The sequence below is a fragment of the Magnolia sinica genome, chromosome 15, assembly GCF_029962835.1.
Source record: "Magnolia sinica isolate HGM2019 chromosome 15, MsV1, whole genome shotgun sequence".
NCBI lineage: Eukaryota > Viridiplantae > Streptophyta > Magnoliopsida > Magnoliales > Magnoliaceae > Magnolia > Magnolia sinica.
In genome coordinates, this window is record NC_080587.1 from 73,351,107 (window position 1) to 73,372,725 (window position 21,619).

At 38.7% G+C, this 21,619-nt stretch overlaps 1 protein-coding gene across 6 annotated transcripts in view; it reads left to right on the forward strand.

The window, feature by feature from the left end:
• Nucleotides 1-20,397, forward strand: part of LOC131226728 (myosin-15) — an 80,498-nt gene extending 60,101 nt beyond the window's left edge. For 5 of the 6 annotated variants that reach the window (XM_058222405.1, XM_058222406.1, XM_058222409.1 and 2 more), the window contains 17 exons: nt 4,286-4,384; nt 5,875-6,096; nt 6,611-6,750; nt 8,851-8,962; nt 9,150-9,200; nt 9,302-9,391; nt 9,689-9,859; nt 10,013-10,159; nt 10,824-11,000; nt 12,307-12,444; nt 14,904-14,974; nt 15,065-15,164; nt 15,246-15,302; nt 15,392-15,448; nt 15,860-15,940; nt 16,056-16,138; nt 19,780-20,397. In XM_058222405.1, the coding sequence (XP_058078388.1) occupies nt 4,286-4,384; nt 5,875-6,096; nt 6,611-6,750; nt 8,851-8,962; nt 9,150-9,200; nt 9,302-9,391; nt 9,689-9,859; nt 10,013-10,159; nt 10,824-11,000; nt 12,307-12,444; nt 14,904-14,974; nt 15,065-15,164; nt 15,246-15,302; nt 15,392-15,448; nt 15,860-15,940; nt 16,056-16,138; nt 19,780-19,903 (1,920 nt within the window). In that variant the 3' untranslated portion in view covers nt 19,904-20,397. Of the gene's footprint in view, nt 1-4,285; nt 4,385-5,874; nt 6,097-6,610; nt 6,751-8,850; nt 8,963-9,149; nt 9,201-9,301; nt 9,392-9,688; nt 9,860-10,012; nt 10,160-10,823; nt 11,001-12,306; nt 12,562-14,903; nt 14,975-15,064; nt 15,165-15,245; nt 15,303-15,391; nt 15,449-15,859; nt 15,941-16,055; nt 16,139-19,779 lie in introns of those variants that run through there. The other variant, XR_009161993.1, reaches the window with a different exon arrangement.
• Nucleotides 20,398-21,619: the final 1,222 nt, after the last annotated feature.

The following is a 21,619-nucleotide window of genomic DNA, read 5'->3' on the forward strand; positions in this document are numbered from 1 at the left end:
TGTGTTTTCCCGTCATCCACGTCAGTGTGACCCTATTAACAGGTTAGATGGAAAATAAACATTACAGTGGACCCTAAGAAATTATTAATGGTGAGCATTCTATAACCACTGTTTCCCATGCTGTGGTCCACCTGAGATTTGGATCTTACTAATTTTTTGAATCATAACCTAAAATGATGTGGCAAAATGGATGGACGGCATGGATAAAATACATACATCATGGTGGGGCCCATGTGGCACGTGTACATTTTATTAAAATGTGCCTACCTGCGTAACTCGTACGTAGTCCGGTGGGTTTGCTCACGAGGTATGTGTTATATCTAAACCGTCCATTCATTTGACGAGCTCGTCTTAAGGCTTGACACAAAAAATAATACAGATCTAATTATCAAGTGGACCACACTGCAAAAAGCAGTGGGGGATTGAACGTCTACCATTGAAACCCTTTTTGGGATCACAGAACTTTTGGATCAATATGAAATTTGTTTTTCCTCTTCATTTAGGTCTTTTTGACCTTTTCAACAAATTGGATGGAAAATAAACGTTATGGTGGGCCTACGAATTTTTTAACGGTGAAAATCATCATCTCCTCTACTATTTTTGGTGTGGTCCAGACGATCTTTGGATACGATTCAATTTTTTGCTAATGCTCTAAAATGATATTTAAAAATAGATGAACGGTATAGATATAATAAATACATCATTGTGGAGCCCATGTAACTTTGATCTCCTTTGAACCGTTCGTACAACTCGGAGCTTGAGGAGTGTTAGCGCTCGTCTTAGCATGACACGTACCTACACACACCAGTATACCAGTCAATCCTCTTCCGATTTCAAAAGAAAAAAATGGGAGAGAGGGAAACCGAAAAGAAAAAGAGGGAACGAAGAGAGAGAGAGAGAGAGAGAGAGAGAGAGAGAGAGAGAGAGGAGGAGGAGGAGGAGGAAGAGGAGGAGGCCCGGGACACAACCGCAGCATGGTGAGGAGAAGAAGAAGAGGAAGAAGGAGAAGGAGAAGAAGAACAGAGAAAAAGACCAGGTATGTTTTTTTTTTTTTTTTTAATGTTTTTTTTTCCCTATTTTCTAGGCCCGTAACAGCAGTTACGGGATCGTAATGGCCGTTATGGCCCGTAACATGCGTAACGGCCCCGTAACGGCCGTTACGGTCGCAAAATCAGGGGGGTGCCCGTTTCGACCCCGTATCGCGTAACGGTGTCGGCCGTTACCGTTACGTATCGGCCGATACGACTGTATCGTAATGGATATGGGACACCTTGCTTGTAACAACTAACTCCTAACCGGTGTGGTTCTTGGCCTCAGTTGTGCATGACCAAACCATCTAAGTATACTTTCCCTCATCTTATTACCTTTTGGTCCTACTAAGTTCCCTCAATTTCAGTACCTTCTTATTCAATCTATCTCAACATCCTCATTTCAACTACATTCATCCTATGAACGCATTGTTCCTTAACTGTCCAACATTCTTGTACCATAAAGCATGGTTGGTCTTATAGCTGTCCTATAAAGGGGTTTGAGTGTTAGATGACAATCATATAAAACTCCAAAGGCACATCTCTGTTTTTCCACCCGGCTTGAATTTTATGGGCAACATCCTTGTTAGGCTTCCCACTCTTACAAGTTACTGACCCAATGTATTGAAAGTGGTCTTTTTGGGAAACTTATTGCTCAGCAATCTTAACTAATTTCTTGTTTTCACTCCTATTATTACTAAAATCGCACTCCATATTCTCTATTTTAGTCCAACTAAGTTTAAATTCTTTAGATTTTAAAACATCCCTCTATAAATCTAGCTTTGTGAATCATAGGATCTCTTCCCACAAATGCCTCGTTAACTTGGCCATAATAACCTTTCAAAAAAGAAAAAGAAAAGAAAAACTTGTCCATAACCAATGCGAAGAGGTAGGGGCTCAATGCCGACCCCTGAAGCAAGTCTACAGTATTTCAGAACTGCAGTTGTCACATTTCTTACTGCTTCCTCATGCATACCCTTGACAGTTCAATATATCCTCTTGAAACTCCTTTCTTTCCCAACACTTTGTAGATTAACTCTCTTGGACCATATCATATGCTTTCTCTAAGTCAATCAAGACCATGTGGAGATCCTTCCTCTCCCAATATTTCTTCATCAGTTGTCTAAGTAGTAAATTAGTTTCAGTGGTAGACCTCCCCGGCATGAAACCAAAGTGATTTTCTGATACATTCGTCGGTCTTTGCTCAATCACTCTCTCGCAAAGTTGCATAATATGGTTCATTAGTTTAATCCCACAATAGTTAGTGTAGCTATCTATGCTTCTTTTATTCAAGATAACCTAGTATCTCCCATATACTTCCAAACCTCTGTTGGTATGCTTCCACTTATTAATTTGATCGATCACAATCTTAATTCCCTTGGTAATAACTCAATGAGCGTTGGTGATGAAGAATGTGGTACTTCTTTAGAAGTTGACATAACCATAAAAAAAAGCTAACTAATACTGCGAAATTTGTGGTGCCTTGTCTTCAAGTCATGCTGATTAGCATTACCCTGTTAAGTTGTTGTATGTTTGCATTTCTTTTATGTATTGGAGTTCACATGTTCGGGTCTTTTCCACGAAGATATGCCTCCAATCTGAGTAAATTGGTAATAAAATGTTGAAATTATACAAATGCTTGTAATACTTAAGTGTAGTTGCATCATCTGTGCAGAAAAGGCTTGCTTGAGAGATAGGGATGTTAAGAATCATCATGGGGATATTGCCTCCAGCTCAATGGCTGAGTTGGTTAGCACAACTTTCATCCTGTGGCATGATTCGTATTTGAGTCACCATGAGTCCAGATTCTGAGCTTCGGTGAGGCAGTGGCCCTGCGGCTCTTCTAAATAAAAAGAAAAAAGAAAAACACCATGGCATTATTTTTAAAGCACCAAAGAATGAAAAGTATCACAGAATCAGTGTCTTACCTGTAACTCTAATTAAAACGACTTAACTGTTGAAAACCACTCCGGATATGAATAGTCTCTTCTATAGATATGTCCCTCAGCTTGCAGCATCCTATTGGTTGATGGACTGGGGGAATCATGGAAGCACCGGGTCTAGGGCTTTAAAAAAATCCTGACTTTGAGGCTGAAAGCCCTTTTAATGAATCCATTACTCCGTCTTAGCACTTTAAGAGTTCTCCCATTCTGGGACATGGTTTTTCTTTCCTATGGGAAGGGAAACTGAAATTTGTGCAAACTTCAAATTACAAAACTGTTTTGGCTTACTAATTGTTGTGTGCATGCACCTTAGTGCACCTCAAGATGGGAAGCACATGCTCCAAAGAATAGTGCTGGAGGTTCGGTTTTGTTTCCATTTTAATTGCTTTCATGGATTTTTATGGGTCCTATTACGTTGCTTTATGGAAAACATTCACTGGAATTCTGGTGAATAGGGAAAAGTTAATTTGTTAATTTTGCAACCAATTATCTTTCCAAATTTTTTATCATACTATTGCCAAAAATATTCTGCTGTACCATGTTTTCAGTCATATTTGTGAGGGGATCAACGGGTTGGGTTAGTCCATTGGATCTTCTGGCCTTGCTTGCCACGGTTCAGGTTTGGGCCCGGACTTGACCTGTCAGGTCTGGTCAGGTGTAAAAGTTAGGGTCAAATTAGTAACTGTGCCAGGCTTGAGTCAAGCTCATTGGTCCACTGGGTTGGGTTGGCGAGCTGAGGCCCAGTCTGTGATAATAATGATTAGATACATACCTATAACATACACATTGAATTGCTTAAATGGCTTCGCTTGGGCTCGACAAACTTTTAATGGGTCATGTCCAGCTTATAAATATTTGCCTTTTAGTGGGTTTGGGTCAGTTCGGGCTCTGGCTGATCCTGACCCTTCCTGGGCCCGGATTGTTGATGGCCCTACCTATTTGGGCTAGCATTCACATTCGTAAATGTGTAATACATGTCGTAAATGGTTTTCCAACTCCCCTCTCATTGTTGTGGGAATTCCTTATATAATAAAGCATGCCTACAATTTTCTTTTCCTATTTTCCATTGGTTGCTCTTATTGCAGGGAGTTGTTGTTTGGATTTGAATCATTTGATTGGTGAGTTTTCTTTGGAAAGCATTAAGAACAAGTTGCCAAATTAAAAAACAACAAATGTAGAAGTGTTGAGTATTTTATGAATTGATGACATATACCTTCTTTGTTGAAGTTGGAATGCTCTTGCTCAGCAATCTGCTCTCTCTGTTTGGAAGAAGCATTAAAAAATTTTATTTGGATTTTGTTTTTGTTTTCATAGGAGGCAAATGAAACTGGTGCATTACGTGAAGCAAAGAATAAGCTTGAGAAACAATTGGAAGAACTCACATGGCGGTTGCATCTGGAGAAAAGATTGCGAGTATACGTCTTCTCTATTGATTGCTCTCAATTTTTTTGCTATTTGTTTCTTCACAAAATTCTCTTTCAAAGGCTTCTAGTCATCAGTGACTTCAATGTCTTGTTCATTGCAAGTATCTTAGCAGTCAAATCCTAATCATACGTTTACAAAAATTTTCATAAAAAAAGTGAGTTACGGAATAAAAAATGAATTATCATATTTAATTTCAAGGCATATCTAATGTGTGACTCTTGGCAATTTACAACTTCCAAAGGAGAGCGCATAAAGTATTTTTAAATCCCATACACTAAAAGATGTTTATCTGATAATTTTTATTGAAAATCTTAGGGTTTACAGTATGTGATGTATGTTACTTGTATATGGGGTGGGTGCCGAGTAAAGAAATGATATGTTATATAGACTTTTTGGAGGTATGCTTCTTGTATTTTTGAGATCAAGTCTTTACCATTTTCTTTGGGAGCTTTGTGCTCGTTCAATTTAAGAAATGCTAATGATGTGTCCAATAGACTTGTTTATGAGTGAGCAATGAGAGTAAGGTATTACAATTTACAATGGTATGTCCGGCTTATCAGCTAGCTTTCTGGCCGATACGATACAGATATGGCCCTGAAAGGGCCTTTAATATGGTGGGAAAAATCTCTAATTAATAATTATTGAAATGTGAGGATCCCAAATATTTATTTCTTTTTTGCTTTTGGAGTTGTATTTGAGGTTGTAACGGGCCATTCTTTAGTAAGAATGCTGTCTGTTGGGTAGTGTCAGCTTGACCTGCGGAAAGTCGTCCAAATAGGCCCTAATTGAACACAATTCAAGTGTGATTTGGTGGACTAGGGCCTGTTATGTATATATAAAACAAAATGAACACAAATCAAGTTTGTAACTTGTAGTGATTATTGATACTTAATTAGAATAAATGGTTTGGATTAGAAATAATGGATGGTATTATTAGATTACGGCTTCTTTTGCCTTGGAGTATGTACATGCAAAGACTCTTTTCATGAAGAAATGGTGAATGGTGAATAAAAGGTGGTTCTTTGTTTATCCCACATTTGGATTAATTTTGTGTGCGTTGCTTCAATCAATGGTGTGATTACATTGGGATTTCCAGATTTGGTGTGACTTCAAACCAGGTGTTAGAGTGTATTGCTTCAATTCATCTGTACCACATTAACAAGGTTTTTTTATTTTTATTTTTTATTTTTAAATCCTTTACACATGCGCACGCACACACCGTAGTGGAATTTCACCACCTATGGGTACTCGAACCCTCAACCAAGGGTTGAAACTCCTGAGAGTCTACCACAGGTGTAAGAGTAAGGACCCACCACATTAACAAGGTTGTATTTTAGTTTGTCTCTTGAATCTATACTCCTGGACATATGTTTCAACTTGTTTATATTGTCTTCAATTTCTGTGTTTGATATATGTTTGTTTGTGCAAATGTGCATGCATGCATGGGTGAACAAGGTTCATAAAATTATTGAATGCAGGCATCTAATGACGAGGCAAAGTTGTTAGAAATTTCAAAGCTTGAAAAAGCAAATGAACTATTGAATGCCGAGTTGGATGCAGCTAAAGCAGCAACTCTCGGTGAGTGCGATAGGATTGGTTTGCTTCAAAGTCAGCTAGAGATATCAATGAAAGAGAAGGAGGCTTTGGAGTGTAGACTCATCGAGATAGAAGGATTGAGCAAGGAGAACTTGTTTCTAAAGGTGCGGCACCACTCATTTGTGCTGTCTGCTTCATGCTTCCCATTTCCTGACTGTTATTTTTTAATTATTTTTTCTTGATCTTTCTTGTTATAATGGGGGAGCTGATCTGGATGTCGTGTTGTGAGGGTTTTGCTTTATGAGTTCATCCCATATTAACATACTGGGGTATCTTGTCATATTATAGAACTAATTTTTTGGTTATGTACCCACTATGAATTAAATTATTTTTTATTTGCCAGATTTCTTACAAATGTCTTCTTGAGTTTCCTGTTGTTTTGAATGTTGATGGTTTCTCTGGCTATCTTGATCTTTAGACCATCATGCATGTACATTAAACATTTCTTGTGCTTGTGAAACAACATTAATTCGGATACTTGTGTGTCTCTTTCATTCTATTATAAAAAATCTCTTTGGAAAGAGGTTCTTGTTCAAATAAGTTGCATGTATCCAGTGATTATTATCTTGATATTAGACCGAATTTCCCTTAACATTTTTGTTTTTGGTTACTCTACAGAGTTCGGTGGAATCCCTGAAAAAAGATAACCTGGCAATGGAGCAAGAGCTTTTAAAGGTTAGCAAAGATTGCAACAATACTTTGGAAAAGTTACAGGAAGTAGAGACAAAATACGTTCAGCTTCAGCAGAATATGCAGAGGTATATTTTTCATCCTGTTGCAATGCGTCTGTGAACCAATAGCTAAGAGCATATTTGTGAAAGAAAGTCTCAGCATGTTAACCATCTTTCCAGTAATTCTTCTTCGTATTCCCTGATATTTATCGAACCGGGTGGTTTTGTAGTATACTAATTGCATTTATACCAAGTCTTCTAGTGATTTTTTAGGATCTAGCATATGGTGATAGCATTTTAGTGTTTACGTCAGCATAATCATCATCTAGGCACTATCCCAACAAATTGGGGTCGGCCACATGAATCCTTTTCTGCCAATCTGATGTAGGACACGTGATTCAATGCTCGCATGCAACGTCGAAATTATGAAAGAGTCCATAAAGTAATTCAATTAACAAAAGATGCTAACCTACCAAGTAATTAAGAGTAAACAATAGGGAATAAATTCTGATTTAACCTAAATCACATGCCTGCATGCTAAGAAATCACATAAATCAATTAAAACTACGACTGATGGAAGGATAGAACTTCCAATTTAGCATAGACACGTTCCACACTCGAGGGACGTATTTGTAGGTTTTATTGTTAGGGTTAGGATGAGGAAAATTTGAATAATTAGGGTTCATGGGAATTGAGAATTTTGGAATTAGGATTTTTTTAGAAATTGGGGAAAATCTAGGAAAGTTAGGGATTTAAGGTTTAGGGTTTTGGGAATGGATGAAAGGGGTTTTGATATAAGGATGATGGAAGCCAAAGCGTGGGGTGGATGAGTATGTGAAAGTTGAGTTTGGGAGAAGACGAAGATCTGGGATGGGAAGAATGAAGAACCTGAAGAAAATACCTGAATGGGGGATAAAAGAGAAGATGGTGTCGGGATAAATGGAGACCCCGCACATTCGTTGATGAAGATTTCCTTCACACCAATCTTCCTTCCAAATCACATGGAAGTGTCTTCAAATCGCATGAAGATGGAAGAAGAAAGCAAGAGCTCTTTTTTTTTTTTTTTTTTGAAACAAAATCCAATAGGGTTGGAACTCCACCCCCCATGTGCTTATATTGTTAAAATTCAACATAATTACAACTATGCCACTCATTTAAATGAAGTGGCCCATAATCCAAAATAAGAAAACTAAAACATATATTATCAATCTCAACCATCAAATAACTCCTAAAAATAACAAAAATTATAAGGAAAGCAAGATCAGAGTCTAAGGGGCCTGAAGCTAAAAGATCTGGTGGCCCGATTGCTTGATTGACAAGATACAACGGTCGGATCAGCACGAAATGGAAATTCTATGACTAAAATGATCTCCTAAGCAACTCACATTCATCATCTCAAAGTGGGGTCTTCCTGATGCACATCCGATTCATGTGGGGTCTTCAAAATGGCCCGGCGGGCCCCATTTGGAACTCGTCTCCCATCCACAAAGAAAGTTGATCTGATGTGGGTGGTTGTCTCAGTCTCTGGTACACCTGAGTAGGTTCTCTGATGTGCCCATCACAATCCCTCTATAAAGGGCCATAACTTTAGTTAGACCAGATGTCACTAAGTCTTTTCTTACTACCTTCACCCACATCCTTCTGGGTCTTCCCCTTGCCGTTTTAGAGAATTCAACTTGTACCAACTCCTAACCAACACATTTCTTGGTCTCCATTGCACTTGATCAAACCATCTAAATCTACGTTTCCTCATCTTGTTATCTATTGGTGCTACTCCTGAATTCTCTCGAATGCATTCATTTCTAATTCTATCCTTGTCTTGCCACTAATCCATCTCAACATCCTCATTAGCCACACTCATCCTATGAACATGTTGTTCATTAACTGCCAACATTTTGTCCCATAAAGCTTCGCTGGTCTTATAGCCATCCTATAAAATTTCCTTTTCAATATAATACCAGCATGTTAATCATCATTATCATTAATGACAAAGAACAACTCACCATTTTTCTTTAATTTTTCTCCCATGTGTTGTTGCTTGCATTAGGAATGGTGGAAAAGGATTCATGTAGTCAATCCCAATTAGATGGGATAACGCTTTGATGCTGATGATGGTGTTGTTGCTTGCATTATACATTCTTTTGTTTATTACTTATTCTACTTTTTTGTTGCCTTTTCAAAACTCAGCTTGGAGGAGAAGCTCTCAAATTTAGATGAGGAGAATCATGTTCTGAGGCAAAAAGTGTTAAGCTTCTCTCCCAGAAACAACCTCACTGGTCATGTTAAACCCTCTACAGAGGTTATCTTTGAGGCCATAATCATTATGTATTGTTAATTCTTATTGTCGATAAATGTTGGCTGTTATTGTCTATATGTGTAGTTAGTATTATCATAAATTGCTGCTCATGCTTTCTTTCTTTTCCCATTTGGAGATTTGATGTTGCCAATGAATATTCACCCAATGTGTTCATGTTGTGTTGAATCAGAAGTATTCTGGTGCGCTTGCGCTCTCCAACATGGACCGGAGATCCCTTTTTGTAAGATCTGCTCTTTTACATGATTAATTTTTTTATTTTTTATTTAGTTAACTTGGATTTGTTCTAAAGCATTGTTTGCATTTGTATTTATCATGATGTAGGAGACACCTAGTCCTACGAAAGGTTTGATACCTTATGTGCATAGCCTATCCGAGTCACGCCGATCGAAGATGATTTCTGAAAGGCATCAGGTGACTCTTTTCTGCTTGTTTAAAAGGTTCTTATTGCAACTTCTTATTCTGGTGACAGAAAATTCCACTCCCTTTTATTCAGTTTTCTTCATAACATGTTTCAAAGATCTTATGGGAAAAAATGAACAGAGCTAAAATCGTTTACATAATGATTGTCTTCATAATGTGGTGTTTACATAGTTTGAGATCATATGGATAAAATGAATGAAGCTAAAATTGTTTTCCTCCATCTGCACTGCTTCCATCTCTGTGTTTGTTGGAGCTGAAGAGTTTTTTTTTTTTTTTTCCTTGGTGCAGGAAAATCATGAATTTCTTTCGAGGTGCATCAAAGAAGATCTAGGGTTCAAAAATGGTAAACCGGTGGCAGCGTGTATAATATATAAATGCCTTCTTCATTGGCATGCATTCGAGGCTGAGAGGACGACTATTTTTGACTATATAATTGAGGGCATTAATGATGTTCTTAAGGTTTCTTCACTCTTTCCCATATCCTTAATTTTAGTTCTTGGTTCCAATTATTGTGCTAGCATTACATTGCTTTTTGATACTAGGTTTTGGGCAATTTTTTGATTAAGCATTGTGGGTACTGCATGGTGTAAATGTCACTGATGAATTTCTCAGGTGGGTGATGAGAACAAAATCTTGCCATATTGGTTGTCCAATGCTTCCACACTCCTATGCCTCCTGCAGAGAAACCTGCGATCAAATGGCTTTCTCACAACACCTCGACGTTCTGGGCCTTCTGGGTTAACTGGAAGGATGACACAAGTGAGTTTAGTTGTAAACCATTTGTTCTTTCTTTTTCTTTTTAAAGATTCCTTGTCTGCTGAATGAAAATTTTCATTGTATTTGCAAACAGTTGTGTTTCTCATGCTGTTTTCTTTTTTATTTTAATGTTGCATGCATTAGACTGGTTATGTCATGGTATCTATTCTTACCTGTTCTGGCTGAAGTTCCTGCACTGTTCGATGAGTGCTTATGGAGGGTTGAAACTATTGCTAGCCTGTTAATAAGGATGAGTTGAAGACCACATTGTCTGATAACTAATTTGCCATGAACTGTAAATTCTTCTGTATGAGTGGTGCTTAAACTTTTCAGCTGAAATTTTCTTTCGAATGAAAAGCTGGTGATAATGCTGTTCATTGAGAGAGAGAGAGAGAGAGAGAGAGAGAGAGAGAGAGAGAGAGAGAGAGAGAGAGAAAGGGAGGGAGGGAGAGTCAATCATGCTTAGCTTGCCATTGATGAATGAACCTTAACATGGCAAAGGCTTGGTGAAGAGATCATGCATTCTTTTGGAAACTGTTGAAGAGAGCGCGCACACACGCGCACACATATTTATTAATTATATATTTGCCAGGTTCCTGGATTTTTTTCTGATCGCTTGTATTTACCTTTGGTTCTAATGGAGCTCTACTTGATCTAAATCTTTCAGGGTTTAAAATCTCCTCTGAAACTTATCGGGTCCGAGGAGAATGTGTCGCATGTAGATGCACGGTATCCAGCTATACTATTTAAGCAGCAATTGACCGCTTGCTTAGAGAAGATTTTTGGCTTGATTCGGGACAATTTGAAGAAAGAGATTTCACCACTTTTGAGTCTTTGCATACAGGTGTGATTATGCTTCACGAGGTTGAACAATAATTTTCGTTTGAAAAAATATTTATGGTCATGCGGATGCTAAACTATAAAGAGCAATCCAGGTTTTTCTTTCTTTCATTTCCAATGCTTTGAATAATGCCTTTCCTTCCAAGTAATATTTTTGTTAATATGGTGACAACGAAACTTAGGTCCTTCCATGTATCGAGGGTGTCCGTGTATTTCTTTTGGAATTGTATACACTTATTGGTGGTATGAAACTCTGACACTAGGTTTGTGTGAAGGTAGTATTTAAGGCTACAACCGTTGTGTGCTTCTCCATTTGTTTGGTCTATTGAATTGCCTATTAATGGAACATTTAGGGATGTAAAATGGAGGGTTTTTGGACTTGTTTGTATCTTTTTGCAAAATTTTGTTAATTTTGTATCAATTCCATTTTTTTCTTTTAGGTACTACTGTTTTATTTAATTGTCTTAGTCCCGTTCACAACCCCCCCACCTTTTTTTTTTGGCATTCGCAGTTTAACCTTAAATAGATTAAGTATGGGAATTCTTGTTGAGTACCTAGCTCTTACACCTTGCAAACAGCCGGAGCCCATATTTAGAAGTTTAATTCTACCATGAAATGTGAATTTCATTCAGCCTCATTGAATAGGTAGCATGCTTGTGTGGTTAGCCACTTATGTTTTGATTGTCACCACATGGATTGGCTAAAAGTCACAAACTGTGCTGTTGGTATAACTTTTTCCCATTGAATGATATTTTTATCGCCGTACTTCTTCATATAGGCAAAAATGCTCAACTACTTTTTTCCTAAAATCCATGGACCTTGTTCAGCTGAAGCACTCAAATTTCTTACCCAAAAGAGCTACTTTTGTTTATTGGGTTTTAATGGGTAAAGTGTGATGCACCAAAAATTCATTACAGTTCATGTATGGTTTACCTAGTTGAATGTTGAGATAATTAAGAGATGTTGCTGTGACAATCGTGCCTAGGGCTGTCAACAGGCTTCAATTTTTTTATTTTGCTTGGCCCATGCCTGTCTCATCCCTAATTGTACCATATTTGTAGCTGTCCCTTAAGGAATTTCATGTAGAAGTTTTTCTTCTTACTTTCATGGCTTATCGTTGTGTGTTTTTAACTTTTTATCCATTTAACCCACAAACATTTAAATTTGCATGGGTACTTTTAAGCGCATCACATTGTTCTTGTTGCTTTTGCTCATTCGAATGTTTCTTGATGTTGCTGGCATCTTATTTTAGAATTTTTATTAATATTTTCTCTGGCTTTGGTACTTATTTCTAATGTGTGATGTGGCAGGCACCAAAGTCAACAAGAGTATCTACTGGAAAATTGTCTAAATCCCCGGGGGGTGCTGGTCAGCAATCACTGACCAGTCATTGGGACAGTATCATTAACTTCTTGGATTCACTTATGGCTCGCTTACGTGAAAATCATGTGGGTGTTTTGTCCTTTTTCTATAGGCAGTATAAGATTTTGTCATTGATTCACTTGGCTATATGTTTAAGGATATGTATGAGGGAGCAAATGTGAGGATTCCTGGTGGAGAGACAAGTGAGTTCCCAATTACTGTAGGCTTATACTGGGGGTTGACATTGAGCTTGTACCTTTTCACATTAGTTATGGACAAGGTAACGAGGCATTTGCAGGTAGGGCGTAAAGGATTTAAAATTAGTGAGACTAAAATAAAGCATATGGAATGCAATTTTAGTAATAACGGGAGTGGCAATGAGGAATTAGTTAAGATTGCTGACCAAATTTTTTTTTTCCAAAATGATCACTTTCGATACATTGGGTCAATAATTCACGAGACTAGATAGATTGAAAAGGTTATTGCCCATAGAATTCTATCTGGGTGGAAGACATGGAGATGTGCCGCTGGAGTTTTATGTGATTGTTGTGTACCACTCAAATTGGAAGGGAAATTTTATTAGATAGCTATATAACCAGCCATGGTTTATGGATAGAATGTTGGGTAGTTAAAGAACAACATGTTCATAGGATGAGTGTAGCTACAATAAGGTTGTTAAGATAGATCAATGGCAAGATGATGAAGGATAGAATTAGAAATGAATGTATTTGAGGGAACTTAGGAGTAGTATCAATAAGTAATAAGATGAGGGAAAGCAAACATAGATGGTATGGTCGTGTGCAATGGAGACCAAGATCTGCAACAGGTAGGAGTGAGTTGTTACAAGTTGAAGGGTCTAAAAGGGCAAGGGGAAAGCCAAAAAGGATGCAGATGGAGGTTGTAAGAAGAGACTTGATGACCTATGCTCTAACTAGAGTTCTGACCCTTGAATCCTTGATAGTGTGGAATGGTGGAGCAGGATTCATGTAGCCGATCCTAATTAATTTGGGTAAGGCTTTGATGATGGTGGTGATATGTTTTGTGCAATCCTTGATTTTGTCTTTATCAATTTATGTTCAAACTTCACGTGCTGTTTCTCCTTCCATGGAAATATAGCTGTTTGGTCTCCCCATGCCTTAGGAACCTGCTTTACGAGATAGGGAAGGAGTTTGTGGCACTTTTGGATTGCTTCCAATATCTCTCTTCGATGAGAGGGATCGTGATCGGATGATCTGGCTAGAGGGCAAATCGGGACGCTTCTCGGTTTGCTCCTATTATACACTTTGATCTCCATGAAGGGGTGGTAAATATGGGAAAACATTTCATGTGTGGTACTATGCTTCCCTCCCGAGCGGCTTTTGGTTGGTTAGTTGGATGGAAGAGGTTATTGACTGTTAACAATTTCCAGACAAGGTCAATGGTTCTCCCCAACGCAAGCGAGATGTGCATGGCAAATGCAGAATCAGTTATTCAATGCCCGCTCGCACAAAAGCTGTGTACTGGCTTCCTAAGTCTCTTTGTAATGTTGTGGGCGATGCCAGGCTCAGTTGGCAATCTCCTTCTGGCTTGGCATGGTGTTTGGATAAGGGGAATCTGGAGATTGGTTTTTGGTTTTGTTAGCTGTCCTTTGGGCACTTTGGGGGAAAGGAATGGTAGATGCTTTCGAAAATGACAGTAGTTTGGTGGTGGAAGTCTTTAGCATTGTATAAAAGATCTTTAGGATTGTAATTTTTCTTTCATGTTTGGTATTTAGTCTTTTGCACCACCTTGGTGCTTTCTTTCAATAAAATAATTGTTACCTTTCAAATAAAAATAATCTGTGTTTGTTTTTGCACATTAGCAGTACTGACATGTGGATGGTTTTGAACCAGATTTTGGGTTGATTGGACAGACTCTTCATGTAACACAGCTTCCCACACACACATAGGACTTCATGAAATTCGAAATAAACACCCAAAACAAAAAAGAATCTCTAGTGGCTTGAATTTCCTTCTGTAGTATTACCTAGACACGTAGCGCAAGTGCCTGGTGCCAAGTGCCAAAGTGTCCCGCATGTCAAACTTAAAAAATCTCGGCACAAGGACACTTCAATACACAAATAAATATGAAAATTAATAAAATAATGAAAACATTAAGGGCGGAGGAAATTATAGAGAGTATTCACATAGTTCCAATAGAAACAAATTACTAGTAGTTAAAATTAACAACTAATTAATTATTGAAACATCAATAAATCACGGATAATCATGTCAAGAAGTAGTAGTTTTGTGACGATTGCAACGACTGAAACTGGGTGCAATTATCCATCAAGAAAATGGGTGAGATAGAATTGCAACCAGCCAGCTTTTTATTCTACCTCCATTGTTCACCAGGGTTCTTATAAATCTCAGCAATCAACCAGGGTTTTAGGTGGTCACCCAAGCATCGCCTAGGATCTTACATGTCCATTTACCTTCAGCATCTTCCTTAGGGAGCATAATTAAACAGTTCATTTTCTCAAGTAATTGTGACTTCATTCAGTTGATCCATACTATGGTGCATTCAGGTACCCTCCTTTTTTATCCGCAAGCTCGTCACCCAAGTTTTCTCATTCATCAATATACAACTTTTCAACAGGTAAGTGGTTTCATATATGCTCAAAAATCTCATTGGGTCAAATGACATGTTTTCTTCCTTTAGCATTGATTAAAAATGTTTTTCCCTCAGTCTTCTACTACGACGTGAGTGTTGCACATTTTCCAATGGAGAATATGTGAAATCCGGACTTGCAGAACTTGAAAAATGGATTGTTAATGCTACAGAGGAGGTAAGCTGTGTTTTTACCCCTTTAGAATCAGGGGTTGAATCTTTTTGCATTCGGAAACTGAATTGTCTTCAACAACTACAGTTTGCAGGAACATCATGGCATGAGCTAAATTATATCAGACAAGCTGTTGGATTTCTGGTACAGCCAATTTAAACATAGTTGAAAACATTGCAGCTATAAGCCTTTCCAACTCCTGTTTTCTTATTTCACTCTTGGGAATGATTCAGGTAATCCATCAGAAGAGGAAGAAGTCTCTAGAAGAGATCAGACAAGATCTTTGTCCAGTATGGTCTTTCTTCACTGACTGTTGAATTCGATCTTTCCATGTGGTTCTATGGCATTAAAATCTCCACCTGAATTTGTTGACTGAAATTTTAAAGTAGACTGCTTTGACAATGAAATATGAATGTCTGTGTTTGGATTTATTGTTGAATTGAATTGCATACTTAAACAAAAATTGAAATGACCAAATTGCAAGCACTGTCTGTTGTGAGACTGGACTCCAAATTGCAATTATACGGAATGCAACTGCAATTAAAGGTTACCTTATCAAGAACAGTAGCACAGGAGTCTCCAAATTGATCATTTCCCTGATATCAGCTAATGATCACAATTCAAGTAATAGCACATCCAAACACACACTTAGATTTTAATAGATCTAATTGAACTCAAATGGTTTCTTGAATCTTGAGCAGGCACTGACCGTACGGCAAATTTATCGAATTAGCACAATGTATTGGGATGACAAGTACAGCACACAAAGTGTGTCGAGTGAGGCAAGTGTGTTTGTGATTATTTGCCTCTTTTCTTTTTTTTTTGGTGAGGTGTGATTATATGCTGTTTGGTACTGCGGGGGCCATTGGTTTCTAATGTTCATTAGAAAATTGGCAGGTGGTTGCGAAAATGAGGGATATCCTGAGCAAGGATTCACAGAACTTCATGTCCAATTCATTTTTGTTGGATGATGATCTAAGGTAAATTGTCCCAAACCGAGTGGTTCTCGTTTCCAAGGTTAGAGTTACTAATGAGTTGATGAATTTCCATATGTGGATTTGTAATCGTCAGGCTGTGGCCTCAGCCTGGGTCCAGGCCCATTCATGACTCTTTATGTTTTAGGTTCAGGTGCAAGTAATGAACAAGATGTGACATAGATGTATCTGACCTGATATGTGGGCCCACCATGCGGGCAATGCCCTGGCCTAGCCCATTGTGCCACCCTTATTTCTTGTTAATTTTCCACTTCTCACCTACCGATGACCACTTTTTTTTTATATATCTTTTCCATTTTCTTTTAATGGAACCTTGATCTGTGGTGGTAATGATAGTGAGAATTGATTTTATTATTAGTGCTAGGGGGTATGGCACGTGCGACACACGTGGAGAGAGGAGGGAGAGATATATTGGAGGGAAAGGGTGCTTCTACATGCAAATAGAGAGAATGGTCCTTCAATTTTGAGCATTTCGTCTCCACTTTTTCCAGTGTTGTGGCCCACATTAGGTTTAGATATGCTTCTTTTTTGGGGCTTACATCATAACACGTGTCGACACAACTTACAAACAATGTGGATGTTTCACAAACATCACGTTGTCCCCACAGCCCACAACTTAGGATGGGCTTCCGAAGGATTTGCTTGGTGTGTGGCTACACGCTAAGAGGAGAGAAGTGTACCATACCTAGGCAGTTTGGGTCCTGGGTCGGGTTGGATTCCACTGGGTCTGGGTCTTATATTTGAGATTACAGGCCCAAAACCGGCTGGGTTTCAGGTATCCACATGGCTTGTGGAAGAAACTCACCCTTCTTCCATTCCTCTAACATGTTATCTCACCACAGTAGCAGCCCCAAATGAGATTGCTTGTGATAAACATCAGATGCCTACTACTGTCAATTGGTGTGAGCCACCTCCCCCTTGCGAGTTCTGCACCAACTTGGTTGCACGCCGTCTGTTGTGAAGCCAACTCTCTCTCTCCCTCTTAAAGCCTCTCAACAGAAAAGCCTCCCTTCATATATAACTATAAGATAAACAAATAAGGCCCACCGTCCATAATGAACAGCCCCCTCTCTCATTTTTCCCCCTTCAGGTCTAAAATAATCCTCCAAAGGCCCCAAGGGCCTGTTTGATTTTTTTGGCTCAACTGTAATTACCTTGTGAATGGGTAATAATTATTTACCTAGGTAATTACTGCATCTTTCCCAATGCAGACATTGACAGCTGACTTTTTTTAACACCAAAGTCGAGAAATTTATGAAAGAAATGTGGGGTCCACCATGATATATGTGGCTTATCCACACTGCCCATTCGTTATGCTACTGAATTTAGGGCTTGAGCCCAAAAATGAGGCAGATCCAAAGCTCAAGTGGACCACACCATAGAAATAGTGGGAATCGAATGCCTACTGTTAAAAACCTCTTGGGGCCCCTAGAAGTTTTGGATCAAGCTGATATTTGTGTTTTCCCCTTATCCATGTTCGTGTGACCCTATGAACGGGTTAGATGACGAATAAACCTTAAATGTGGGCCCAGTGAAGGAAACAACTTTCAACGGTGGACGAATTGAGGCCACTATTCCCTTTTGTGTGGGCCATTTGAGCGTTGGATCTGCTTCAGTTTTTGGCTCATGCCCCAAAATGTTCTAATAAAACAAATGGACGGTGCGGATATATTATATACATTATGGTGGGGCCCAAAGATTTAACTCAACACTTTTGGACCTATTTTCGCCGTGGAATTACTCACCCATTTTCAAACCAGCTGAAAAGGTAATAATTACTTATGAATCATGGATTTACATGTATCATGAAAAATCAAACAGGCCCTAAGAGAAAGCCAATGGGAGTGGAAGATAATCCACACAACCCAACTCTCTACCTCTCAAAACCTCCCAACATAAGCCTTCTCCTATCATGTATAAAATAAACGAGAAGTCCCACCACCCATAATGAGCACCCCCTTCTCTCCCCCTTTTCTTTTCTTTTTTCCTTCAGTTCTAAAAAAGCCGGCAAAAGACCCTAGGAGAAGGCCCAAGGGGACCGGAAGAAAATCCACACCCTATGTACAGATCTCTCCCTATCAAAACCAGGTACAGATCTCTCTTTCCACCTATCATCTTTGCATGGTTGAATTTTCATTCAATCTCCATAGTTGAACTCTGAAAATTTCTTGATGAAGACCTCGCACCTTTGCTCCTTTTCTTTTTCTCTTTCATCTTCATGAGATTTGAAGAAACTTCCATTTGATTTGGAAGGGAGATTGGTGTGAGCCGAATCTTCATCAATGGAGGTGGGAGGTCTCCATCTATCACCATATCATCATCTCTCTTCCCTCCATCAAGGTATTTTCTTCAAGTTCTTCAACTCTTCCATCATAAGTCCTCATCTTCTCGTAACCTCATCTTTTCCTTATCTATCTACCATTCAAACCCTAACCGGCCTAAACTCATCCATCCCACGCCACATGTCTGACCGTACAGCCACACGTGTGAATCATTCGGGTTGTCGTACAACCACACCTTGACCCTTTTGGTTTTCTATCAAAACTCCTTTCTTCCATTCCGAAAATCATAACCCTTACTTTCCTACTTTTCCAAATTACCCAAACCCTAACTTTTCCCATTCTTCAATCCACCTAAAATCCTTACACTCCTTCTATCCAAAACCCTAATTCACACATTTTAACCTATAAACCCTTTAATCCCTTCCCCCAATTTGATTCCATAAACCCTAATTCCTAGTTTTTCCCAATTTTCCTAACCCTAAATTAATCATAGGTTGTATTAGGTCTTTTACTTTGAAATAGACTACACCGAATGCTAATTGGATGTCCCTACATCCATTAGATCATAGTTTCCTTTTATTTAATGATCTTGTGTGACGATGTTGGTAACTTAGGATAGGATTATGCATGATGTTCTTTTGTTTTTCATGGTATCTCTGATTATTATGGCAAGGTTTGTGTTTTTTTTTGTTAATTTTCTTAATTTTTCTACTTGATCTCGCATAATAATTGGTTCATGCATCTGTCTACCTACCAAAACCATTCAGTCAGAAGTTAGCCAGGTACCTGTCGAACCGACCCAACCTGATTTGCAAGATTCAGTCTAAAAAATAAACCCGTACTTGTTCCGACACTAGTTGTGTCCTGGAACCCATTTACAGCCTTAGAAAGGGGAACCAGCTATTCTCATTAAAGTTGAAATGACATACGTACCCCGCTGAAGGACCAGGCACAGATATTATTATTATTATTAATATTATTAGTATTATTATTATTTTAAATCTCTCAATGACTAATTGCTGGGGTGAAATGTCCTGTTATATATAGTAGATATTATTGTAGTTGTTGTTAACTGTAGATGATTGTGTGACCGTTTTTAAATTAATGGTTGTTGCGTATTGTGATCAATGGGTACTATGGTCATTCCACTTTATAAGGATAATTACTACCACCTTCCTTATTCCCTACATCTAAATGGACCCACAATATACTTTACATTGAACTAATGGTGTAGATTTGTATGGTTTTGTGATGGTTGCAATGAGCAACACCTGCTTATTTCCTGTGTGAAGGCATCAACATCCTTCAAATGTGTTTATGTAACCATTCTCTTCGTTGTTGCAGCATTCCCTTCTCCACAGAAGACATATCAAAGGCAATCCCGCCAATAGATCCAGCAGATGTTGACCCCCCGGCGTTCCTGCATGATATTCCATCCGCCCAGTTTTTACTCCAGCATCCGGAGTGAATTCCCAGTGTGGCCTGCCCTTGGTGAAATCCAACTTTCCTTTTCTTATTTCAGTCAAATTGATCAAGCTCCATGTAGATAAAGCACCATCCAATCGAGCTATCTGGCGACTGCAAAGCAGAGAGGCACACTGTTTTTGTACATTGTACAGATGAAGAACGGGCGTTCCAAGAGATGAAAGTTTCCACAATTCAACTCAGCGGCTGTTCCCTTGGGATAGGGTTAGCAGTCCGGACCGAATGTAAGATAACCATCATCATACTTACAAATTCAACCTAACTAGATTAGGTAGGAAATGAGGTCCCATTGTTTCATTGGCCTTTGATTGTAGACTGTAGATGTCTCCCATTTTCTTTTTTCGTTAGTGACCTTGTAATGTCATGTATTGCTGTATCCTTTTGTTTTGTAATTTAAATGATTTTGTATATTTAAAAAGAAGATTTCTTTAACAAAGGAACCAAGGTAGTGATGATGATTTGCCAAGATGGCTATAAGTTTGAACAGCTCACTTCTGATTGGCAAGGCTGTGTTTGAATGTACTATTGTATTGAATTGCATTAGTTATTCAACAATGTGTAAATGACCGAATTGAAGTAACCTTGGTGTGGTGTGGCTAGTTCGAGTGACTTGGGCTTCCAAGTAACCTCTCTAGTGCGGATCTTAGCCAAGGAAATCACAATTTCCTTAATTTTACTCCACAGGCCAACATGTGTAATTCGCTTTGATAGTTGCATCCAAATGCTTCCCATGTAATTGAAGTTTGGTATTTTTCGCTTATTTTCAACCAAGTTGATGCAGCTCTGTTCGATAATACATGCGAAAGCGGTCTTTTGTAGTCTTGGTTGGAGAATTATCATCCTTTATTCTACTCAAAGGACAAGGACAATGGCCACTGTAGTCTAGCCATCTCGATCTTCAATGAGTGGGTCCCACTGTAGAAGTTATGTACCATGGCCAAAAAACTAAGCTGGTTACTTCGTCAGATGGGACGTGTGGCAAAGATGGATGTCCATTGATTAGAATATCTGTTGTATATTTGGTCTTTCTTGTTGAATTTGTACTATGTTTATTTGCTGGACATCTGCTGAATGGTTAGGATTTTTCCACTTGGGATATTATTAGAAGCCACCCCACAGCAGGGCCATGCTGTCAATGGTTTGGGTCACAAAAGAATGTCCCACTCGTGTCGACCTAAAAAAAAGGAGGGACCCAACCGTGCCTAAATGGGCACCTATGGGGAAGAAGCATTCCAAACATACTATGATGAGTAGGGCAATCATTTAATACTCAGTATACACTGTCTGCGTATGACGCTTGATACGCAGGCTTTCTTTGATTGGATGTTTTTCATTTTTAATCATCCAATAACTGTCCACTGATCGGATAGTCAGATAATCAAATAAGCTTGCATCTGAAGTGGAACACTTGCACCTTGGATGCTGCTGGTAGATGAGCCTTGAAGTCTGTAAAGCTCTACAAGTAGCAAGTCGCTCTGATTCGCCACCAGCTATTTGCATATGATACTTTCATTTTCTTCAGAGTAAACAAGGCAGGTTGATGCCTTGAATGAGCAGGAAAGGAGCAGGAGAAAACTCGGATCTTGTCTTCTAGAGCCCAGAAATTCTTGGCATTCACTCGGATCTTGTCTTCAAGTTACCTTGTGTCCCACAATTTCTTTTCTTGGTGTGGAAGCTCCTGCATGGGTAGCTAGTCAAG